A 22,925-nucleotide genomic window follows, 5' to 3' on the forward strand; every position below is an offset into this window, starting at 1 on the left:
GGGGGGGGGGGAGTCAAGAAATTGATAATTTGTTTTATACATTCGTTCATTTTTTCAAAACCCCTATGCAAAATCCCAGATAGTCTAGGGCAATGGGAGAATGTGCCAAAGGTTGTGAGTTCGATTCTCCGTGGAACCGAATTTTTAAACGGAAGGTTCCGGCGAGCGGGAGGTTGCTAATAGAGTAACCGCCTATATCGGCATGGGTTTCCTGTGGTTTCCCACCCCTATGCCTACCCCAGGAGGGCGAATGCGATACAGTGTAGAATGCACAGCCGCATGTATAGGGTTGGATAGAGTGCCGAAATGAGAGTCGAAAAGAGGACTCAAACGGCGGTAAAGAAAAGAATGGGTGAAAAAGGAATTTTTCCAATAAATGTATTTTAACACAGGCTCTTATAAGAATTTGGAAAAAATATTAAAAATAGAAAAAAAAAGTCGCCATTCTCCTGATACTTTGCATCTGGGTGGAGTTTTCATGGAGGTACTTAAAAAAAATAATCAAAAAAAATAATTGTTTCGAAGGGATAATTAAAAAACCCATGAAAAACAGGAATTCTGCGTGCGCAAATTGGAATGGGGACAACGTCGAGGTTAGGAATCGTGGGGGGATAAGCGCGGCAAATTCGACTGGAGTTGTGAGATACATTTCACTATGGGACGGAACATAACAGCTGAGTGAATCAGTGCTGCCGACTTGTACCTCGAACGGTACGACGTTGTCACTTTTTTTATCCATATTAATTATTTTCGAATTATCTAAAAGGCCAACTATAAAAATGAAAAAAGGCTTGAAATATGTGGGAAAAAATTGAAAGGTTATTAAAAAAATATTTCGAACACAAAAATGGTCGAAATAGATTGAAAATTTGTAATTGAAATATCGTTTTCTTTGTTCAGCGTTTGGTTTTCTGCGCATGCCCACCTCGCCATAAATACCTTAACTTGACTTGATAAAACCTGCGAATGAATTGAGAGCTTGAAGATCTCACTAATTTTTCCACTGATGTTTTTGTGATTAACACAATTTTGACCCGAATATTTTACTCACCAGGTCGATTTTCAATATGCATGCTACAACTCTCCAGCAGTCGATCTCCATTTTTTTCTATCCAGCAACGTCACTAGCTGCGCAAAGCCATCTGTATTCTCTTTTGGAAGAGTATCACTCAGTATTATCGGAAACGATGAAGAATCTGAATTGCAGAGCAACAGCACCTTCTCTGAAGGATATTAGGAAGATGTACGATGACAGAATATTTATCAGTGTAGTAGTCACATGTCCGATTGAACCAATCTTGCACGCGCAGTCATCCAAGGTATATCCCATAGATGATTTGGTATCTGACGACAGTCAAGGAACGAGAAAACTTTATGGGGGAGATAATTTCAGGAAGAAATTGATGGCTCGTCTTCCTGAATATGCCAAACTCGGGCTGTTGGATGCTTGATAAGTTACGATGCGAATTACTTCAGTATCTGATTGTTCATTTTTTCTGGTTCATGATTCAATAGTAAAACCGGTAAATTACGTAGTTGATTTAATAGTAGATTTCCCGACTCCTTATTCCAAGTCATTCTTCAAAATACATCAATATTTCTAGTGCTTCGGGAATATCACTCAACATTGATGAAATATAAGTTCCTCCCTCAGGGGATATCAAGAAAATCTGCAATAAGAGAATATTCGTCTGTCTGACAACGGCATCTCTGAAATAACTAATAATCCACAGAATGCTCCGATGAGTGATGACACACTGAAACATTGGAGAAAGTATCCACTCAGTGTATTGGACACTCCACCGTCGCCCACAAATAAATTCAACACTGAGAGAAAAATCGACATAATATGACAAAAATAATTTCTTGAATGGAGACCATCGCATGCATATTCGATCAATTCATCGTAGGTTTCAGACAAGAACTCTGTGCCCTTCAGGCAAAAGAAGGATACTGAGTGAAAAAATGATATTTTTTTCTGGAAATTAGATAATATTCTTGAAGAGAAAAAGTAAGTGTGAGAGAAGGAAAAGATATTATGTGATATTATGTCGAAATTTCTCTCAGTGAAGAGCGGAATGCAAGGATATCCTAATTCATCATTAATTTCATTCCTAATTCTTCAATCCCTCATCTGCAGCAGCGCTCACACACTCGTCCCAAGATAGACCATAAATTCAAGCTTCTCCACCTCCTCAGACTGATCTCATTTCCAATTCAATCCAGCCCCATTCGTTGTGGACTTGACTCTCAGCTGCGCAGATGAATTTCCGATGTGAGCATGGATGCACTCCTCACCAATAGATCTTTCCGATCCACCAGCAATCTTTTTTCCCTCAACAACCAGGGAATATCAAATATCCCCTTTTTTCTGGCATCAACCTCTGTATATCCGAAAAATCCGGCCATCGGTTATCAATTGTCTCCCTGGATTTATCATCCGGGAGATTTCTCAGCGACAATTTACCCTGAGGATACGGAATAACTGATCAATCGATGCTTATCATACTGGCCAAGGGAATCAATTCATCCCATCCGATAACATCCACTACTCGACCTTCACTATCTACCCTCGACTGACTTATGCACGCAATTGGTATCTCGTAAACAATGCCCAGTCGCGTCCATCAGCCATGATACGTTCACCGAAATGAGACGCCAGATTAACTCCGAAAGCTAATTAATATCATCCGAAACCCCATCACGAAGGATACCAATTCGCCATTCAATTTACCTCCGGATTTGTATTTGTTCGTAACCCGCTTGTCCCACCCACTGCTTGTCCTTGAGTTCGGGTGGTACATGGTGGATCCGTCCAGGGAGGAGAGAATGAGATGAACGAGCTAATTAATCACTTTGATTTTCATCTCTATATACCAAGTCAACCGCTATTAATTTGATCTCTCGGGTTTCTTGTCAACTTCAATTGTCAGGCATTCTGTTCTGGAACTCGAGTGATGAAATCCACAAGTTCATCTAAGATTTGCATTATCATAAGAGGGGAGATGGGAGCAGTTCGTTTGCATTTCAAAGTTCTCAGTTTATTCTTATTAGTTTTGATAGGGAGGGATAGTTTTTATGAAGTGATAGTAGACAATTGACATTTTAATGACAGCAAGTTGGAAATTGCTCTTGTATTGAATATAGTATAGTTATTTTTTATAATAAATTAGTAATATGCTTCCGAATGGTTATTTTGCACATCATTTCCTTCTATCATGAATAATTCATTGTTTATTTCATTTTATTAAATTAAATAAGATTTCTTTTTAACTAATTTTGTCAGATTTTCAACTTAGTTGAATATTATTCTTATCATTCTTTTCTTTTATATAACCAATTGTCTTTTTTACAGTTTTATCTGCACCCTCAGCCCTTCGATAAAATGGTAATAGAAAATTTTTGTTTATAGATACTTGAATGAAGTTGAAATTTCAAACAGCATTTGAAGAAACTACCAGAAAGCTCACTTTCAGAGAAACTCATGAAAAATTCGAAATTTTCAACAATCAACATAAAAATCAAATCAATCAATATAGCTATCAAACATTTTAAGGTATGATTGAATTGATTTGAAGCATTATATCCAAAGATATCCTGGGAATTCTGATTTTGAAAAAATACAAAATTTTTGCAAATTTTCAAGTAAATCAAAATAACGATTATTGCTATCGCCTTCATCTTCGAACTCGGTCAAAAGGATATCCGAACAAATTTTTTAAGCCATCATTCAATCAATTCAGAATATTTTTGTTAATTATTGTGAAAAAAACAATTTTTGACAAATTTAAAAAATTATAAAAATTCATAAATTAAATAAATTTTAGGCAATGGCGATCGATAGGGCTCAACAATACCTACAGTTGACAACATTACATTCATGATCTTTTCACCCTTAAATTAACTTGCATATTGCTCTCCTAAACATTGCTATTAAACTGCCGATAAATTTTAATTTTAATTTGTTTCCAACAGTATCAAGGATCAGAAGAATTGAGAGAAAAGTTTACGTTTTATTGCAGAGTTTCTATATTTCCCGCAATTCCGCATTCAATTAGAGAACTCACCAAAATTGAGTTTTTCACGTTAATTTAAATTTTCGGACTTATTGTGAAAATTAAACAGTAAATGTAAATGAATTCTCAATAGATTGAGAATACAATACAGTTACTCCCTGGATGCTCGTAATTTCCTGCAATTTTCATTGCCATGTGGATCTAAAAATTTTAATTTCATTGAATAATAAAAAAATTAGCTCATTTGTCAATAACAAATAGGCCCAAAAATTCCACGTCAACTATTCGTTGTTAAAGATTTCAACATGTTTTACAAAAAATTATTCAACAAAAAATAACCACTTAACCAAATTAGTTCGACTATTACCAGAAATTTCTCATCACACTACCGCAGGCTGCTCAAAATTATCTAAAATTGTTGATACCCTGAGCACACCTCGTGTATACCTCCGATAATATCGTCTTGTATCCGTTTACACATGCTTTGTGATGTATACTCAAAGGAAATAATTGCGTAGATGATCGATTGGCGGTTAGAGGCCAGGGCCCCGGATATGAGAAACTTGCTGCCACGATCCTCAAAGCCAAAAGCGATATCTATCGATAGACTAATACACGTCCAATATAGCTCGCCCTCCTTGGCTCATGGAAATGGGAAAATGCCTTTGCAAATTCTTGTCATGAAAGTACCAACCGCACGTGTGCCCACGAATGCTTCTGCTTATCAGCAACATGAGCCCTTATTTGCAATAAAGATACTTTGATATTTTCATGGAGGGAGGTGAGTCATGAATGCAGATGCCTCTGTATGCAGACTTTTCATTCAACCGAGAGCCATGGATATGAAATTTTTGCACTTTTATTGCTCCACTGCAGTTGGAAATGGACAAAAAAATACAGTTAAATGAATAAAGTTCCCAAAACCTTTCAAATACAATCACCGAGCCTGGGCAATTGTCGCCTGAGTGGCATTGCAGGGTTTCGCTCCGACGAAATGAAAAAAAATTCCCCCTCACTCCACACTCTTTCCCTTCTGCTTCCTATTCCACCCTTTCACTTCAAATTTTTGCGATCCGGCTTCGTTAGCCGGAAAAACAGTCGATTGTTTGAAATATTGCAGCGAATTGCAATGGTCTAAATTGATCGAGGATAACTCCCATCCGTTGAAGTGCGAAGCCAGGAAGGCGCTGGGAATCCAACAGTTGAGAGCGCCCGGAGGAGGTGGGCGATGTGGGAGAACGAGCTACTCTGATAAACACCTCCGAGCGCTGCGCAATCACCCAGCGGCATTCATAAACTACTCAGACGCTGTCGCGAACTTTGCGTTAGGTCTGCGGGCGATGTTCTGATAGTGAATAATAGGAAACTATAGGGACCAACATAATGCTGGGAAATAATGCACTTCACGTATCCATCCACCTCCAGTGTGCGATGAATTTTCGAATTGCAGTGGTTGGAGGAAAGTTCCTCTCTGTCCTTCACATCGCATTGAATTTTATGTTAACAATTGTTTCAGCATCACAAAATACGTACGCAACATCAAACTTTGTAAAAATGTTTAATATCAAGTTTAGTACGCTTTATGAAACCAACAACATGTGGTTTTTTTATTTCACCGGAGTTCAATTCATTTTAAAACAATTTTGTGAAAAACAGTTTGTATTCCTGCCGTGAATTTTGATGTCTGAAAATTGTTCATGAGAGCATTCAAAATTCGCAAAAAGTGGACGGGAAATTTCAGCCAGAAATTTTTAATAGAGTTTCCTTTCTCGCCACGAATCAGGGAATGGTACATGGAGAGAAAAGTTGGATAACAATTACCTCGAAAATCGTGACAAATTTTACTATTTGAATGGTAATTGTGGAGCAAAATGTAATTCAGTAAAAAAATACTGGTTTTTAGTAGATATCTTACGATTTTCTCGGTAAAAAAATACATGTACGGATGCAAAAATTAGCCTCCTGTTTAGTAAAATTTCCCCCTACAGCAGAGGATTGTTTTGTCCCCCTATGAACGTCATGGGGACGAAAGGAAGTGAATTTTTACCAAACGGGTTCGGTAAAAATCACTATCAGTTACAGAAAAATTATCGAAAAATATACAGGGTTAATTTTACAGTATCGGTACAAATCACGCTATGAAAAAAAAAATGGTCCCATGAAATTTTTCCGGGCCAACGAAGTAAAATTCACTATTAATGTCGCACTTTCTCTCCTATTTAAGGTGAAAAAGTGCTGAAAATCGAGGTTGCTCCACGATTACTTGATTTGTTTGGTAATTTTTCTCCAACTTTTTTCTCCATGTAATGGTTAGTGGAAACTTCCTCTTGGTCGGTTACTTCCCATTGCAAAAATCTACCCACATCATATCAAACTTCCAAACATGTTGAATATAAATGTTGATCTACTCTACGAAACTAACAACATGCTGTTCATTCTATTTCACTGGAGTTTAATTAACTTTAATAGTATATTGTGTTACAAGTGCGTAAAGAACCACTTTTTTGCACGCACGAGTAACACATCCTATTTTTTCTAATACCTGTCGAGTTCACTGTTCGGAATCGTCGTGGGGGTAAAGTGGTTGCTTTTGTGCGCGGTGTGCGTAAAGTTCAAGGTCGAGGAGGCTCAAGATGGTGTAAGTGAAGCTTTACGCATGAGAATTGACTTTACGCACGACCTCTGAACTTTACGCACATTGTGCGTAAAACAACCACTTTACACACACTAAACGGTTTTGAAAAGTGAACTTTTGAGGCTGGTATTACAGAAAATAATTTTACAGAGTTTAGTTTGTATTCCCGTCGTAAATCGTCATATGTTTGAAAATTATCCGCGAGAGCATTGAAATTTCCTCTCGAAACCCTGGATTTTTTCAGTAACCTATGGAATTCAGTGTGAACTGCGAATTTTCATCTATGAAGTTACTCGAAATTTCAGTGTATGTATCACTTGACAAAAATTCCCCAAAGTGTACCGGAAATTTCAGCCAGAAATTTTTTCTAGTCTGGGGATTTAATACAAAACTGACGGGGACATCATAATACTTCTCGCGACGAATCAGCGAATTGTAGTGGTTCGTGAAAGCTTCCTCTCGGTCGGTGACTTCCCATTGCAAAAAACGTGCATACATCACATCAAACTTTCCAAACATGTTGAATATGAATGTTGATCTACTCTATGAAACCGACAACATGCTGTTCTTTCTATTTCAGTGGAGTTTAATTAACTTTAAAACAATTTTGCAGAGTTTAGTTTGTATTCCCGTCGTAAATCGTCATATGTTTGAAAATTATCCGCGAGAGCATTGAAATTTCCTCTCGAAACCCTGGATTTTTTCAGTAACCTATGGAATTCAGTGTGAACTGCGAATTTTCATCTATGAAGTTACTCGAAATTTCAGTGTATGTATCACTTGACAAAAATTCCCCAAAGTGTACCGGAAATTTCAGCCAGAAATTTTTTCTAGTCTGGGGATTTAATACAAAACTGACGGGGACATCATAATACTTCTCGCGACGAATCAGCGAATTGTAGTGGTTCGTGAAAGCTTCCTCTCGGTCGGTGACTTCCCATTGCAAAAAACGTGCATACATCACATCAAACTTTCCAAACATGTTGAATATGAATGTTGATCTACTCTATGAAACCGACAACATGCTGTTCTTTCTATTTCAGTGGAGTTTAATTAACTTTAAAACAATTTTGCAGAGTTTAGTTTGTATTCCCGTCGTAAATCGTCATATGTTTGAAAATTATTCGCGAGAGCATTGAAATTTCCTCTCGAAACCCTGGATTTTCTTAGTAACCTATGGAATCTAGTTTGGATTGCGAATTTTCATTGATGAAGTTACTTGAAATTTCAGTGTACTTCGCGCGACGAATCAGCGAATCGTAGTGGTTAGTGGAAACTTCCTCTCGGTCAGTCACTTCCCATTTATTTATTTATTTACTATGTTTATGTAGACCCAACAGCGAAAGGCCAATGACAGGATCACTACAATATATTATAGTATAAAGTTATATAAAGATGTAAAGATGGCTTGTGTAACATAAAATATTAACAGTGATTATTGAAGGCGTGACGAGATTACGAAGGTATAAAATGTGAAAAATTTAATCCTCAGATTCAATCGATCTAGTATACAATAGATATGTGTAGATTTTACCGCTTAGTACACCTATCGAATTATTGCAAAAAACCTACCCACATCACATGAAACTTTCCAAACATGTTGAATATCAATGTTGATCTTAGTTTAATTAACTTTAAAACAATTCTGCAGAGATTAGTTTGTATTCCTGTCGTGAATCGTCATATGTGTGAAAATCATCCGCGAGAGCATTGAAAATTCCTCTCGAAACCCTGGATTTTGTTGGTTGCCAGTGAAATCCATTGGGGATTTTCCCTTCTCACCTAGCATCGGCACTCCGTCAATTTGATCACGTGCGCCACGCGCCAAATATCTATCAATACCCGTGAGGTCTTTGCCGTCACGAAGGCCACCGGAATATCACCCAGTGGATCGATTGCCCTGTGGAGATGAGCTGTGGCATGTGGATGCTGGACCTCAAAACATGCACAACGGATGGAGCAATGAGGGGGAGGGGAGGGGGGTTGGTGTGAGGAAGCAACTGGAGGAAACTCTACTATAGAAGCATGCTAGAACGTACGTCACGACTCATGTTCGATAGTTACTGGAGCTCGCGGCCGCAATTGGGGTAAGTTCCTGGTAGTTGGCTCGGTTAGCCTGCACGTTCTCCGCATAGTTAGAAGCCACGGAGGAGATGAGTGAAGGAGTCGCTGGGATTAGGAGCAGAAAGCGCGGGTGGTTTAACGTTTGCAACTCAATCGCGGAGAGTAATTGCACTAATTTTGTTCGATAATGCAAGGCAGTGACACCTGTCGCTATCTAAAATTTTTAACAATTTTTGGCTCAATTTTGCGGTACATTTTTCGCAAATTTTTACTACGTTATAGTTCGCCATTGAAAATCTACGATTTGGAGGGTAAACCAATGGAAAATGTCAATTTAACTTTAGTAATTTCAAACAAAGTTGACGAACATCAGATAAAGATATCCTTGATTTTTTAATAAATTGCAGGTGAAATTATTTTTGAAATGGTTCAATAATGCCAGGCAGTGACACCTATTCTATAATTCTTAGTCGGAATGTTAACAATTTTTGGCTCAATTTTGCAGTACATTTTCGGAAAATTTTTATCACGTTACAGTTCGCCATTGAGAATCTATGATTTGGAGGGGAAACCAACGGAAAATGTAAATTTAACTTCAGTAATTTCAAAAAAAGTTGACGAACATCAGATAAAGGTATCCTTGAATTTTAATAAATTGCAGTTAAAATAATTTTTAAAATTATGTAATAGCTTGTGTCCTGATATTCAAGGAGCTCTGGGTTACCTTTTTATAATTTTAAGAATGAAAGGTCATTACTATTCTCACTTGTGTGAAAACCCCGCTTGTTTTATCTCTTATTTTAACAGTGAGGAGGTTATTTCAAATTAATATTCGAAAATATATCAATAAATTCACACTTTTTTAATTTTTCCGCTGAAATTTTAAGGAATTTTGTCATTGAAAGTTCACACATCAATGAAAAAATTCAATTATTGCATACAAATCAATAACAATCATTTGAAAAACCAACGAAATTTGGCACTGAATATCTATATTTTGATTGAAAATTGAAGCAAACTGAGGAATGCTGCTCCTCCAGCTGCTAAAAAATTTGAACTTCCATTGAATTTCCAGTAAAATTTAAAATTCCATCATTTTCCTCTCCCTAAATCGAATTCAACGTCGCTCTGCTGAAAATGTCCACGAAACTCTCCCTGAAATTTCATTATCTTTCAACAATGCACTCGTTACATCACCTGAGTATTCTTCCTCCTGAATCGATAAAATTTTTCTTCCACCTCTAAACCTCTTTTTCCCACCACCGAACTTTCTTTCCCACGGTGGATTTGGTATCCACTAAAGTTCATACAGAAGACCCGTGTGAATCCTAGGAGTCACTCGATAGCCACCTCGTAAAGACCCAACGAGATGCCAGAGAAAGGAGCGGGGCAGACCAGTGGCTAATGCATAAACAATAGCGTTTATCCCGACCTTCTGCTTCCACCGTGGATATGCAGTACCGATGAATAATAAACTGAGCCACAGACATGCGGATGGATGGAACGAACCGAGAGCCGCTCGGTCTCAAGTACTTGGAAGAGGGTGTATTATCGGCGTTGAAACATATTCACCGAGACTTTTCCCCCTTCTATCCATTTTATGTTAGGGGGCGCCAGGGCATGACGGGGTACCTACACGGAGAGAAATTTTTGATCAAAATTATCCTACCATTCTATAAAAGTGGATCATGAGTCATCGGTCCCTCATTTCTATCCCAAAATTTAGTAAAAATTAATATATGATGATCAAATTTTATTCTACGTTCAACAAATTTTATCCTGATAAACATAAAAATTACCGTGCCGGTAGAGTAAAAATTACTGTACCTGGAGGGTAAAATTTACCAACCGTTCTAGAATTTTCGTTGTTATCTAAAAATAAAAATTATTGGACTGAAAGGGTAAAATTTATATGCGTAGTATAAAATTTGATCATCATATATTAATTTTCACTAAATTTCCAGATAAAATTTTCAGGACAGTGACACTGAACGCGATTTAAGGGGAAAAAATCATAAAATTTGAGGTTTGACTGACAATTCAGTACAATTCTAGAATTTTAAGCAGCATAGAGATGAGAATTCCTCAATTTATTTTAATTTCCAATCTAATATGAATATTCAGTGCCAAATTACATTGAATTTTCAGTTATAATACCCCGAGACGTTCGAAATTATCGGCATATTGTCCGATAGCTTCATTGCGAACGAATGAAAGTGTCACGTTTTGCAGGCGAAAATTTTTTTTGCAAAACTTGACACTTTTTTTTGTTTGCAGGGAAGCTTGAGAGAAATATTGCGATTAATTTTGAAGGTCGAGGGGTTTTCGGCGGAGAATTTTCCGGGACTAGACTTTGGCCTAGCGGAGCGCACTATTCGAGGGCTTCTTCCAGCAAAACATCCAATTGGTTAGAAATAAATGAAGAGCTACTATGCAATTATCAGATGCAATTTCCAGGAGCTACTGTGCAATTTCCGTGAGTAATACCACGAGAGCTTCAAAATTATCGAGCAATTCCCGATAGGTTCGTTGCAAACAAACGAAGGAGTCAAGTTTTTCAGGTTAAAAAATCACGAGTGCGAAGCACGAGTGCGAAGCATGAGATGATGATTTTAGGAGTGATTTTTCCTAAAAAACTTGACGACTTCGTTTGTGTGCAGGGAACCTTGAGGGAATTACTCGATTAATTTTGAAGCCATTCGGAAGCTAATTTTGAGTAGTATTCGGGAGGGAATTTTCCCATCCAAATGTCGGCCAAAAGAATTGCACTATGAGACAAAATCCATCTGACAGTTCCAACCAGGGGTTCACTCGACCACGGAATCTTTTGTTTTCCACAAATATAGTCAACACGAAAAATTATCACTTGAATTATCAACTACGTCGAGGCTTTACAATAAATTGACATAATTCGTGTTCTCATAAATAAAATATTTCACTTCAGATTTCTCCTCTATGTACTTCCATGCAAATTTCATTAGGCTGCGATTGACCGAACGTGATGGCAGTAGATTAGCTGTCTAGTTGGGGATAAGCTCATTTGGATCGGAATCTCATCGAGTTTCCGATCCAAATAACAATTTGATCCGGTCCTGATGACAATTTGATGCATCGGGCTGCTAATATAATTGACAATAGCGTTGCCTCTTCATTCACTCCCTCATTCTGTGCGGTCTAATTTAAATTCGTCTGATAATTTCCCATCATCTTCATCATACTATCCATAAAACGATGTTACCGATATTGTAAAGAAAAATGATGGTCGTTACTCGGCCGAAAACCACTTTTCTGACTCGTGTGATTGAATTCCTCGGCTACGCCTTGGTCTGCGACCCTCACACTAGTCAGAAAAGGTTTTTTCGGCCGTGTGACGAAAATACATATTTATTCAAAAATTATCAGCTGAATACCGTGTTGACTACATGAAATAACAGTCGAATAGTGCAATTCTATTCGCTGACATTTAGATAAGGAAAATTCCCGAAAAAAATTTGATAACAAAAGAGTATCGTGTACCTCGAATACTGGGCTGTAATTGACTAAAACCCAGTCCCGGAAAATTCTCAATGAAATCTAAAATTTCATGATTTTTCAATCTCCAAATCGCATTCAGTGTCACTCTCCTGAAAATTCAAGAATATATTTACGGGAATTTTCTGGTTTTCTATTTATTTTCAGGGAAAAATGGAACTGAAATTTACAGTTCTCTTTGATTTTTCCACAAAATTCTGAATTTTTAATGACGAAATTTCTTCAAATTTCAGTGGTAATTAAATTCGTTAAAAATTACCAAAAAGTGTTCCGGAAATTTCAGTCAAAATTTTTTAACAGTGTACACCACTATGCCCGGCTCCCCCTATATATAACACAATCTTCGCGATGCCTACCGCTGCGGAATTCAGTGGAGAGTCCCCACTATAGGCAGACTACATGATCGAAGTTTTATTGAAGTTTGTGGCTCGTCTTTCCTGAAGTAATAATGTCATATTAAGGCAATCGCGGAGTCTCTGAGTGGCTCCTTTGGAGATGGCTGTATGAAATACCAAACAGTTGAATGAAGAATAATGAAAAAAAAGTCGGATAGGAGACTGATGTAAGGAGGGATGAAAATGATGCTGCCAAGATGCAAGGACTTTCGAGTTACTGCCAGCGGGGACAAAGTAGAGTGTCGGTTAACAGGAAAATAAAAGAAGGGGAAATAAAGGAAGAATCATGGGAGAAAAATGCACATTCACCAGGTGAAAATAGTATATTTCTAACCTAGGGAGGGAAAATAAAGGATCCTCAGCCGCCAGTGCAATTACCAGCCGAGCCGAAGGTGAGGTTGGTAAACACGCGGCTGAGGGTCCTTTATTTTACTTCCCGTGGTTAGAACGCGATTTTCCGTCTCGGCGTAGCCGCAAAGTAAGAGTTCCCTCCCGCGAAGCGGGAGGGAAATGTAACTTTGCGCCCGTCGGGACGGAAAAATAAAATGATGGATGGTAAAGTTGAAATGTTGAGTTATGCTACATTTACACGGTTACACCAGTGTCAACTTTCAATGGATAATATCTTCTGTGTAAATTGAATAATTCCGATGAATAAAATCTCATTTTGTGGAACATATGGTAGTAATTTTTATGAGAGTGACATTGAATCCAATTTAGAGTAATAGTTATTTTCATCACAAGGTCCACAAAGTATTTTCTGACGAATGTGGCTTTGTAGGCCGAGCCGAAGGCGAGGTTGGTAAACACGCGGCTGAGGGTCCTTTATTTTACTTCCCGTGGTTAGAACGCGATTTTCCGTCTCGGCGTAGGCGCAAAGCAAGAGTTCCCTCCCGCGAAGCGGGAGGGAAATGTAACTTTGCGCCCGTCGGGACGGAAAAATAAAATGATGGATAGTAAAGTTGAAATGTTGAGTTATGCTACATTTACACGGTTACACCAGTGTCAACTTTCAATGGATAATATCTTCTGTGTAAATTGAATAATTCCGATGAATAAAATCTCATTTTGTGGAAAATATGGTAGTAATTCTTATGAGAGTGACATTGAATCCAATTTAGAGTAATAGTTATTTTCATCACAAGGTCCACAAAGTATTTTCTGACGAATGTGGCTTTGTAGGCCGAGCCGAAGGCGAGGTTGGTAAACACGCGGCTGAGGGTCCTTTATTTTACTTCCCGTGGTTAGAACGCGATTTTCCGTCTCGGCGTAGGCGCAAAGTCAGAGTTCCCTCCCGCGAAGCGGGAGGGAAATGTAACTTTGCGCCCGCCGGGACGGAAAAATAAAATGATTGATGGTAAAGTTGAAATGTTGAGTTACGCTACATTTAGACGGTTCCACGAGTGTCAACTTTCAATGGATAATATCTTCTGTGTAAATTTAATGATTCCGATGAATAAAATCTCATTTTGTGGAAAATATGGTAGTAATTCTTATGAGAGTGACATTGAATCCAATTCAGAGTAATAGTTATTTTCATCACAAGGTCCACAAAGTATTTTCTGACGAATGTGATTATAGGCCTCGCCTTCGGCTCGGCCTACAAAGCCACATTCGTCAGAAAATACTTTTGGACCGTGTGATGAATGCAATTTTTCGTCAAAGACCCGTAAACCGCGATCAAACCGAGCGAAGCGAGGTTAGAATCGCGGTTTACCGGGTCTTCTCACGAAAAAATGGTTATGAAATTTTCAAGTTTTAGGTAGAATTCAAGGAAATTGTTGAGCTTTCAGTGGGAGTGAGACAGAGATTTTACAACTTGATTGAATTCTCAAAGGAACACGAATATTCAGAAACAAAATGATATGAATTTTCACTTTTGTCTCAAATTTTCCTGATTTTCCGAATCTTCACAGAATAATTGAACTGAAAAATCAAGTATTTTATTGATTTTCTGATTATTTGAACAGAAAATCAATAGAATATTTGATTTTTCAATTACAAGATTTCCTGAAATGTCAGTGGAAATTAAACATGATAAACATTTCCGGGATTTGTCACAGAAAATTCAGACGAAAATTTTTAAAAGTGAATCATTGGTTTCTTCAATATTAAGAGAAGTTGAACCTTACATTGATTAAGGTTTACTTCTAATCATCGAAATTTAAAGTAATAAAATAATTGATAACAAGGAATTATCAATTGTCTATTGAATAAATAATACTAAATTTTATAAAAAGGATTTTCAAATATCCAAATAATCGTCGATCTTCCTAACTAAATTATTGATTGATAAAATAATTCGGCATTTGAATTTTTTATTGATGATTTATTTAATAATTAAAAATTGTAGAGTAATATTAACCAAATATTAACGGCAGTTCTAATTTATGATTATGGTTCTGATTTTGAAGCCAGAAAAAATACATGTGAAATAGAAAAATCATAGAAAAAATTTAACTCTCCCATTCTTGAGTTATTGAATGATACACTGATAATAAACGATGGCGATGGCTTGTTTTGCCTCACTTACCTCTTTAGCAACTTTACTATATTATAATTCCACTGAAATTTCAGAAAAGTTTGTCGTTGAAAATTCAAAACTTTATAGAGAAAACAATAAAAGCAATGAGTACGTCTCACTTTAATGTTGATTTCAGGGAAATCACCACCAATTTTAGAATAATGCCACTGATTTTCAGGGATCCATCTCTAATTTTTGGGAATGCCTCACTAAATACCAGTGATGAAAAATCAGCGACATGTCCCTGAAAATCACAACTTTTTTCCTCTGCGAACTCAACCCGCTCGGAACTCTAACATTCCTGCACATCTCCGATTCCTTCCTTCCACGCGACCCCTTCCCCCTATCGCTTATTGAAATATCATACAAACTGACATCTTCGCCCCGCGACCACAAAAAGAACCATGAAAACCGAGCGCTGGAATACGTTAAGGCCAAACGGATTTAGTACCTCGAAATTATGCAGATGTGCAACAGCGAGAGAGCAACTGGGTATTGAAATTAATTTCTCCAACGTCAGGTGGAGCTCCACGCCTCCCCCCACTCCCTTGCCCATGTCTCTTCATGGCCTCAGTGCAGTCCTTTGCAGTCAATCCCCTTGAACATCCTCGTATCCATCCCCGGAGCGTCTTGGAAGGCTTCCAATAGCGGATTGAACCGTTCGTAACTGTTGAACGTGAATTACGGACATCTGTACTATATCGAGCGAGTTTATACGCTTCCCTTTGAACGAGTAGATGTCGAGGATGAGCGAGTGATTGGGGTTTTGCAGGTGAATGAGATTGAGCAAACCATTGCAATCACCACTGGCATTTCACGAAACACTCCCCGTTGATAAATATTTAATTTAACGCTGGGAAAACAACACGAGAATGGGCGGATAAATTGGAGGTTGGTAGAACGCTAGCTGAGCTGTTAGTGTTTCGAGCAATTTGAATTTCCGTAACCGCCCTTCTTCACCATACCCATATCACATACACAATCATCAAACTGATGTATGATTCTTGGTTGTCAGAACCCATTTTCACTGGACATATGAATGTACTTTTGGTTGTGATACGTTATCTCAGTAATATCAATGTGTGCTTTCGTTCAATGTTTCACGTGTAAATAGTCACGTTATTCCGACTGCATGCCGACGGCAATTTTAACGTGCACGACTGAAAATTGAACGCATAATTGGATACGTTTGGATATATCTGGTATTCACGGTACATGCTTGATCACATGCATGAGAAAAGGGTGCGTGGCTGTTGTTTATGGAGGTGCACAAAAACTCATCGTATATATTGTAGAGATAGCTCGGGGGCGTCATTTGGAGACTAAAACTAATGAATTTTTTGCCTGCAACACTTTGTTTATGAGTTTTCGAGGAAACAAAAGACAGCGAATCAAAGGCTATTCTCCGATAGAGAAATAATATGCCTTTTCCCGTTTAAGGTGGAGGGACGATGGCATTAAATGTCTTGTAGATTCCAATCAATTTCATCCCTCGTTGCACTGTTGCAAATTGTTAACTGGAATTTCCGGTGATTTTTTTGAAATTTTTATCGAATTTAATTACCACTGAAATGTCAAGGAATTTCGTCATTAAAAATTCAGAATTTTGGGGAAAAATCAAGGAGAATTGTACATTTCAGTTCCATTTTTACCCTGAGAATGAATAGAAACCCGGAAAATTGCGGTAAATATATTCTTGAATTTTCAGGACAGTGACACGAAAAAAATAATGTAATTTAATTTAATAACGATTCTCATTTTAATAATGTAATGTAATTTTTAGTGATTTAGGGGGAAAAATCATGAAATTTCAGATTTCACTGAAAATTCTATGTAATTTGGTACTGAATATTCATATTAGATTGGAAATTCAAATAAGTTACGGAATTCTCGTCTTTATGCTGCTTAAAATACTGGAATGTTGCTGAATTTCCAGTGAAACCTGAAATTTCATGATTTTTTCTCCCTAAATCGCATTCAGTGTCACTATCCTGAAAATTAGTAGTCAACTGTCCATGAAATTTCTTTTTTTTTCTCACAGGGTATTGAATGAGAGTGAAGATTAGTATATTTCGTAACGAGTGCAAAAAAGTGTTTTTTGGCGAGTGGGAGGTTTATATCACATATTAACTCGCCTTCGGCTCGTGATATAATCCCACGAGCTAAAAAACATTTTTTCACGAGTTACGAACAATATTTTTCATCACAATGTGGCGGACATTGGACTTTTAGGCACGCGGAGCGTGCCGAAAAGTTCACTTTTCGTCACAGCGTGATGAAAATGAATTTTTTACTTTGACATTGATTTTCAGGGTCACATTGCACTATTAAATTTTTTTCGACATTTCATGGAAAATATGGTAGTAATTCTCATGAGAGTGACATTGAATCTGATTTAGGGGAAAAACAAATTGTCCTCGTTTTATCCTTCTTTATCTTAGTTATAGTTCATACTAGAACAGTTACATAAAGCGATTCAACTAGACCGGGCCTGAAAAATCCCTTTCTTGTCATAAACAAATTATCTTCATCTTTGGGACAAGTAAAATCTCTTGACGAAAGTTTTTTCTTTCACAGTGTAAGATATTTTCTTCTTGTCAATTTTCAACCCAGCAGTTTCTTCATACAACTAAAGACCTATTATCAAAAAACTTTTTTTTCTCATTGTAGGAACCAAATGGCTCTTAAGCCGCTATGAAATCCATTACGAGTAAAATTCATCGGGGTGAGTCAATTAAACATTCAAGAATATATTTACCTGGTTTTCCATTATTTCAATTTACTATCGGGGAATCATTGACCGAGAAACCTTCATCTCATAAATAATTCCCTAAATGTAAACAATAAAGTTTATTTGAATCAAATGAATCAGTTTATTGAAACAGTAAAAATTAAAGTTTTTATTCAAATTAAAAATTTCTCTGTGTTTGAAGTTCTGTTTACATTAAATAAATAGTTTTTTTACTATTGATTAATGTTTATTTGATTGAAATAACCTATTAATAATAAATAAACATTTTTCTTATAGTAAGATTATTTGTTCATTTGATGTAATTAAATCCTTTCTTTTGACACACGTAAACAAGTTGATTAATTTCTAACATCGGCGTTCTTGAACCAAGTAAAAAAATTCAAACAAAGATTTTCATTTGCTGCAAATGAACCCACGGACGAAAAAATTTAATAGAAAAACCTATCGAATTCGTTAGAAAATTCTATTGAATTTCTATTGAACTGTTCTATTAGTTTTTGGCCAATTCTACTGAAATGTCCAACAGAAAATATTCACCAGAAAAAGTCAATAGAATTCAATTTTTCTATATAAATTATTCTATTGAGATATTTTCTATAGAATTTCCTCGGCCCAAATTTTCTAAGTTTTTTCGACTGATTTTCTTGATGAGAAAAAACGAAAAATAGAATGAAAAAAACTTGGAAAATTTGAGTCGAGCAAATTCTATAGAAATTATATGAAAAGAATAAGTTATATATAAAAATCGAATTCTGTTGACTTTTTCTATTGAATGTTTTCTATTGAACATGTCAATAGAATCAGCCAAAAAGTAATAGAAATTTTAATAGAAATTCAATAGAATTTTCTAACGAATTCGATAGGTTTTTCTGTTAAATTTTTTCATGCGTGCCATTTTTGTGGGTGTATGAAGTGCTAGGAAGGTCTTAGTAATTCCGCCCGAATATTCCCCCTCGCGTGGAAAAAAAGCAAATAAACATAGCGATAATTCATTCCCAGCCGTGTTTCATCTCACCCCTTCTATTTTATTACAACCTTTTTTTGGCATGCAAACGACAATTCACTGGAGCGCAACCGAAACGACCGGTTAGCGAGCAAAACAATAGCGGTGCCGAGGTGGCGCGTTAATCTGGGGGTGTTTCTAATTCAAAAGAAAACGTGGAGTTCTCACCCTCGGTACGCTCCGCTGATTGCATCGCATTGTAATCTTAGTTTTTACACCAAGTGCGATTCCTCTTGGGCTGTAGGAGTGAGACTCGAGGACGGTAGGGTGGCGAGGGAGGGATGAGCTTTAGGAGAAGGATTGGGATGCATGGAGGGATGAGAGGGGTGTTGGGGCAGTGGTTGACTTATGCAGCTCGGCTCAGACCATCTCTCGACTGGATATCGAGGTCGCAACGACGCGTCCCTGCATTATATACAGGACATCGAGTATAATCTCCTGCGGAGACACAGTATGGGGCCATAGATGATGCGAAAAATATAAATGGCTGGTATATGAGGGGTCTAGCCTTCTCGATATTAGAATCTACGATAGACAGATGAGAGGAACCACGCAGAACAATAATTTTTTGAATTAAATGAACTTTATTTAAATTAAATAAAGTGTTTATTTGATTCTAATACAGAAGTGTTGAAAAATTTGAGCTAAATTTTCCGAAACAGGACCTTGAATTCGATATGAGAGAGAAAAGTCAATAGCATTTCAAGATTCTCTGAAAATTCTAGTGAAGTCTAATTTTTTTAACGGCAGGAAGACGGAAATTTCACAATTTATCTAAATTTTCAAGGGAAAATGAATATTTACTGCCAAATTCACTTGAATTTTCAGGGGAATTATGAATTTTCAATAATAAAATTTCTTGAAATTTCAGTGAAAATGTTACTTGTTAGAAAAGCCCAAAAGTTTTACCGGAAATATCAGTGGAAAATTTTTCGCAGTGATGAATTATTTGATTCAAATACAGTTTATTTAATTCAAATAAATCATTCTTCTTGGTAAAAAGACATAACTCTGCGGCAGAATCCGTGTTTCCAGATTTGGAGAAATTTAATATTTTTCTAGTCGTTCATCAGAACTCATTCGATTGCATCCCAAATACGCCCCTTTTTGATGAAAATTTTAACAAGAATTTTGAGGAAGACGATAATTTCGATACTGACTTGAATATCCAATCAAAACATTAAAATTCAGTACAAATTTTCGTTGATTTTTTTAATTAATTGTCCACCGAAGAATATATTTACCTCAATTATCCTGATTTTTATTAATTTTCATGGAATTGTCGACAAATTTCCTTCACTTTTCCAAAAAATTGTGAATTTTCGATGACCGAATTCCGAGAAAGTTCAACCAAAAAATTTCAGCAGTATGAATTTATTGTGATACTCATAAATATTAATCCAAAATATTCTTTTTACTATTAAAATGAAGGATGAAACAATCAGAAGTCTCACACAAAGAAAATGACTTGATAAAAATAAAAACCCACCCGAGAATTCCTTAAATATCAGAATTAATAATCACCCTCGCAACATCTTGAGCAATTGTCGCCACAGGCCATTACAACGATTCAAAAATTATCTCAGTGGCACCATCCTGATTTATTCCAGCCGTAAAGTTTCATCACTCCATGAAGAACTGATTCATCAAACATACCTCGAACTACATGACAGAGTGCACGAGGAGCTATCGTGCAAATGAGAAAAGTTTGAAGAAATTACAATGATAATATACATAAGAGAAGTGATGCACGGAGAAAATGAATTGGTGAATTTCACCAACTAGTTGTTGAAGTTCACCAAATAGTTGTTAAAATTCACCAAATAATTTTAGTTTTTCCCCATTTTTAGTATTTTATTATTTTTCTATTATTTTTCTTGTTGAAGTTCACCAAATAGTTGTTGAAAATCACCAACTGGTTGTTAATTCATTTTTTCAACAACTAGTTGACAACAACTAATTTTCTCCATGTGAGTGAGATGGGAGGAATGGTGTGGACAACGATTTTTTGTATCTCATTTTTCTGACAATTTTTCATGTATGATCGCTTCCATTGAATCTCTTTAATTGTGCTTTTCACGAGGACAAAATCCCAGAGCCCCCCAGGGCAATCTGATGAATTCAGCCTGATGAAAATGCTTGCGAACTATTTCTACCTCAGAATTCTATACTTCATTTCTCTCATGAAAATAGCGAAATTATTTCAAATTCTGAACAGTGTCCAGCGTCCCCTGGGGAGTGAATAAAAAGCCCGAGTCAATTAGCCATTGGTATATTTCAACCCAGTTAGTATCGAAAATTGTCATTAAAATTTATCGAACTGACGAGCATCCGTCGTTACAAAAAATGGAAATTGCCCATCCCACCGGACAACAATATTGGATATTGTAAATATGCGTGGAGGGGCATTATGCAGTCATCGGTAAAGTGAGTCATCGAGATGGAAAGCGAAAATCGTCGTTTCACTATGAAGAAAAAAATGATAAATTAAAAACTCCCAGCAACTGCAGGTCCCTCGGAACCAATTAGTGATTCATCCCATCGCTCGAACATTTAATTCTCAATTCCTCCCGTTGAATATCAATTCCAATAATGCAGGTGCTGCCCTTCGCAACGACTAACAACTAAATACATTCGAATATTCCATGAATTGATACAGAAAATGGAGTATTTAGACTCTCATCACCCGCACGAACATGTCCATTGAGAAGAATTACTCTGCAAATTATGTGTTACACTCATTGAAAAAATTGGGCTGATATTTCCGATACAATTCTCGAAAATTTTCATCAGATTATAGGTCCACTGAAAATTCCAGTAATTGCGTCATTGAAAATGCAATATTTCATGGAAAAATTCAATGGAAGCTGTAAATTTTAGTTCAATTATTCTATGAAAATCCATAGAAATCAACAATTCAGGTCAACATAGATATTGAATATTCATGTTTTCATTAAAGGGTTACTAGTAAGTGAGAGAATTTGCATCCTTTTGCTGCTCAAAAATTAGGAATTTCATCAATTTTTTTGCCAAATTCGAAATTTCTCGTTTTTTCCTCCTCAATCGACTTCATTGTAACTATTTTGAAAATTATTTGTTAACTGTCCGTTGAATTTTCTGCAAAACTGTCTCTTAATGAGAATTCCCTCTAAAAATATACTGTTGAAAAAAAATAATTTTCCGGAAAACGAACTTGGAGTCGATTTAAGAGGAAAACGTCAAAGAAATTTCGAGTTTCTCTGCAAATTCAAGTAAAGTCCCCCATTTTTAGCGGCGGGAAGATGGATATTTCACAATTGACAAGAATGTTCAAGAGAAAAAGAATGTTCACTGCCAAATTCTCTTGAATTTGCCGGGAATTCCTTAAAAAATTTTGGGCATTCCAGGAATTTCGGAGGAATCTGGAATTCAAGGAGAGATTTCTCTAAATTTTCGGGATTTTTCATGGATTTTCCCGGAACAATTAAACTGAAATATACAGTTCCCACGGATTTTTCCATGGAATTATGAGTTTTGGACGACTAAATTCCTTGAAATTTCAGTAGAAATGTTACCAAACAACGAACAGTAAAATTTCACGTGATTTTCTGCACATCATTTCCTCAACTTTCCTCTCTGCACGAATGACGCTAATTAAATCCTGATCCAGTGCCTCACCATCATCACGACATGAGACACTCGCGAGATGTAACATCATCAAATTGCAGTGATATTACCATCTCAGCCTGGCATTTTACCCTCTTCCACCCACTCCATCCGCAAAATGTGAAGCATGTATCGCGTCTCAGACACTCTGGAGGTGACGCGTCGACGTCGAGTCTTTACAATTATGCGCACTGGATTTTACCGTATTCATTTCAACCAACACACAGACTCCTCTCCCTATCGTCAACCCTCCACCAATCCAAATGCCCCGGCGCTTAGAGAAGAGTATTATATAAATGTACCGCCTCCTTCTGTCTCATTCATTCTTATTCTCTCAGAGTCCCTCGTTCAGCCCCAATT

At 36.8% G+C, this 22,925-nt stretch overlaps 2 protein-coding genes across 2 annotated transcripts in view; one reads left to right on the forward strand and one right to left on the reverse strand.

Annotated features, from left to right (window-relative positions):
• LOC107047840 overlaps nucleotides 1-1,535 on the forward strand; it is a 2,065-nt gene extending 530 nt beyond the window's left edge. Inside the window, exon 2 of the mRNA XM_015270696.1 lies at nucleotides 1,055-1,535. Within this exon, the coding sequence (XP_015126182.1) occupies nucleotides 1,055-1,451 (397 nt within the window). The 3' untranslated portion in view covers nucleotides 1,452-1,535. The remainder of the gene's footprint in view (nucleotides 1-1,054) is intronic.
• LOC107047839 (lachesin) overlaps nucleotides 1-22,925 on the reverse strand; it is a 213,754-nt gene that overhangs the window by 167,022 nt on the left and 23,807 nt on the right. The gene's annotated exons all lie outside the window — the stretch shown is intronic.

The sequence above is a fragment of the Diachasma alloeum genome, unplaced genomic scaffold (assembly GCF_001412515.2).
Source record: "Diachasma alloeum isolate Michigan unplaced genomic scaffold, Dall2.0 Dall_scaffold_78908, whole genome shotgun sequence".
NCBI lineage: Eukaryota > Metazoa > Arthropoda > Insecta > Hymenoptera > Braconidae > Diachasma > Diachasma alloeum.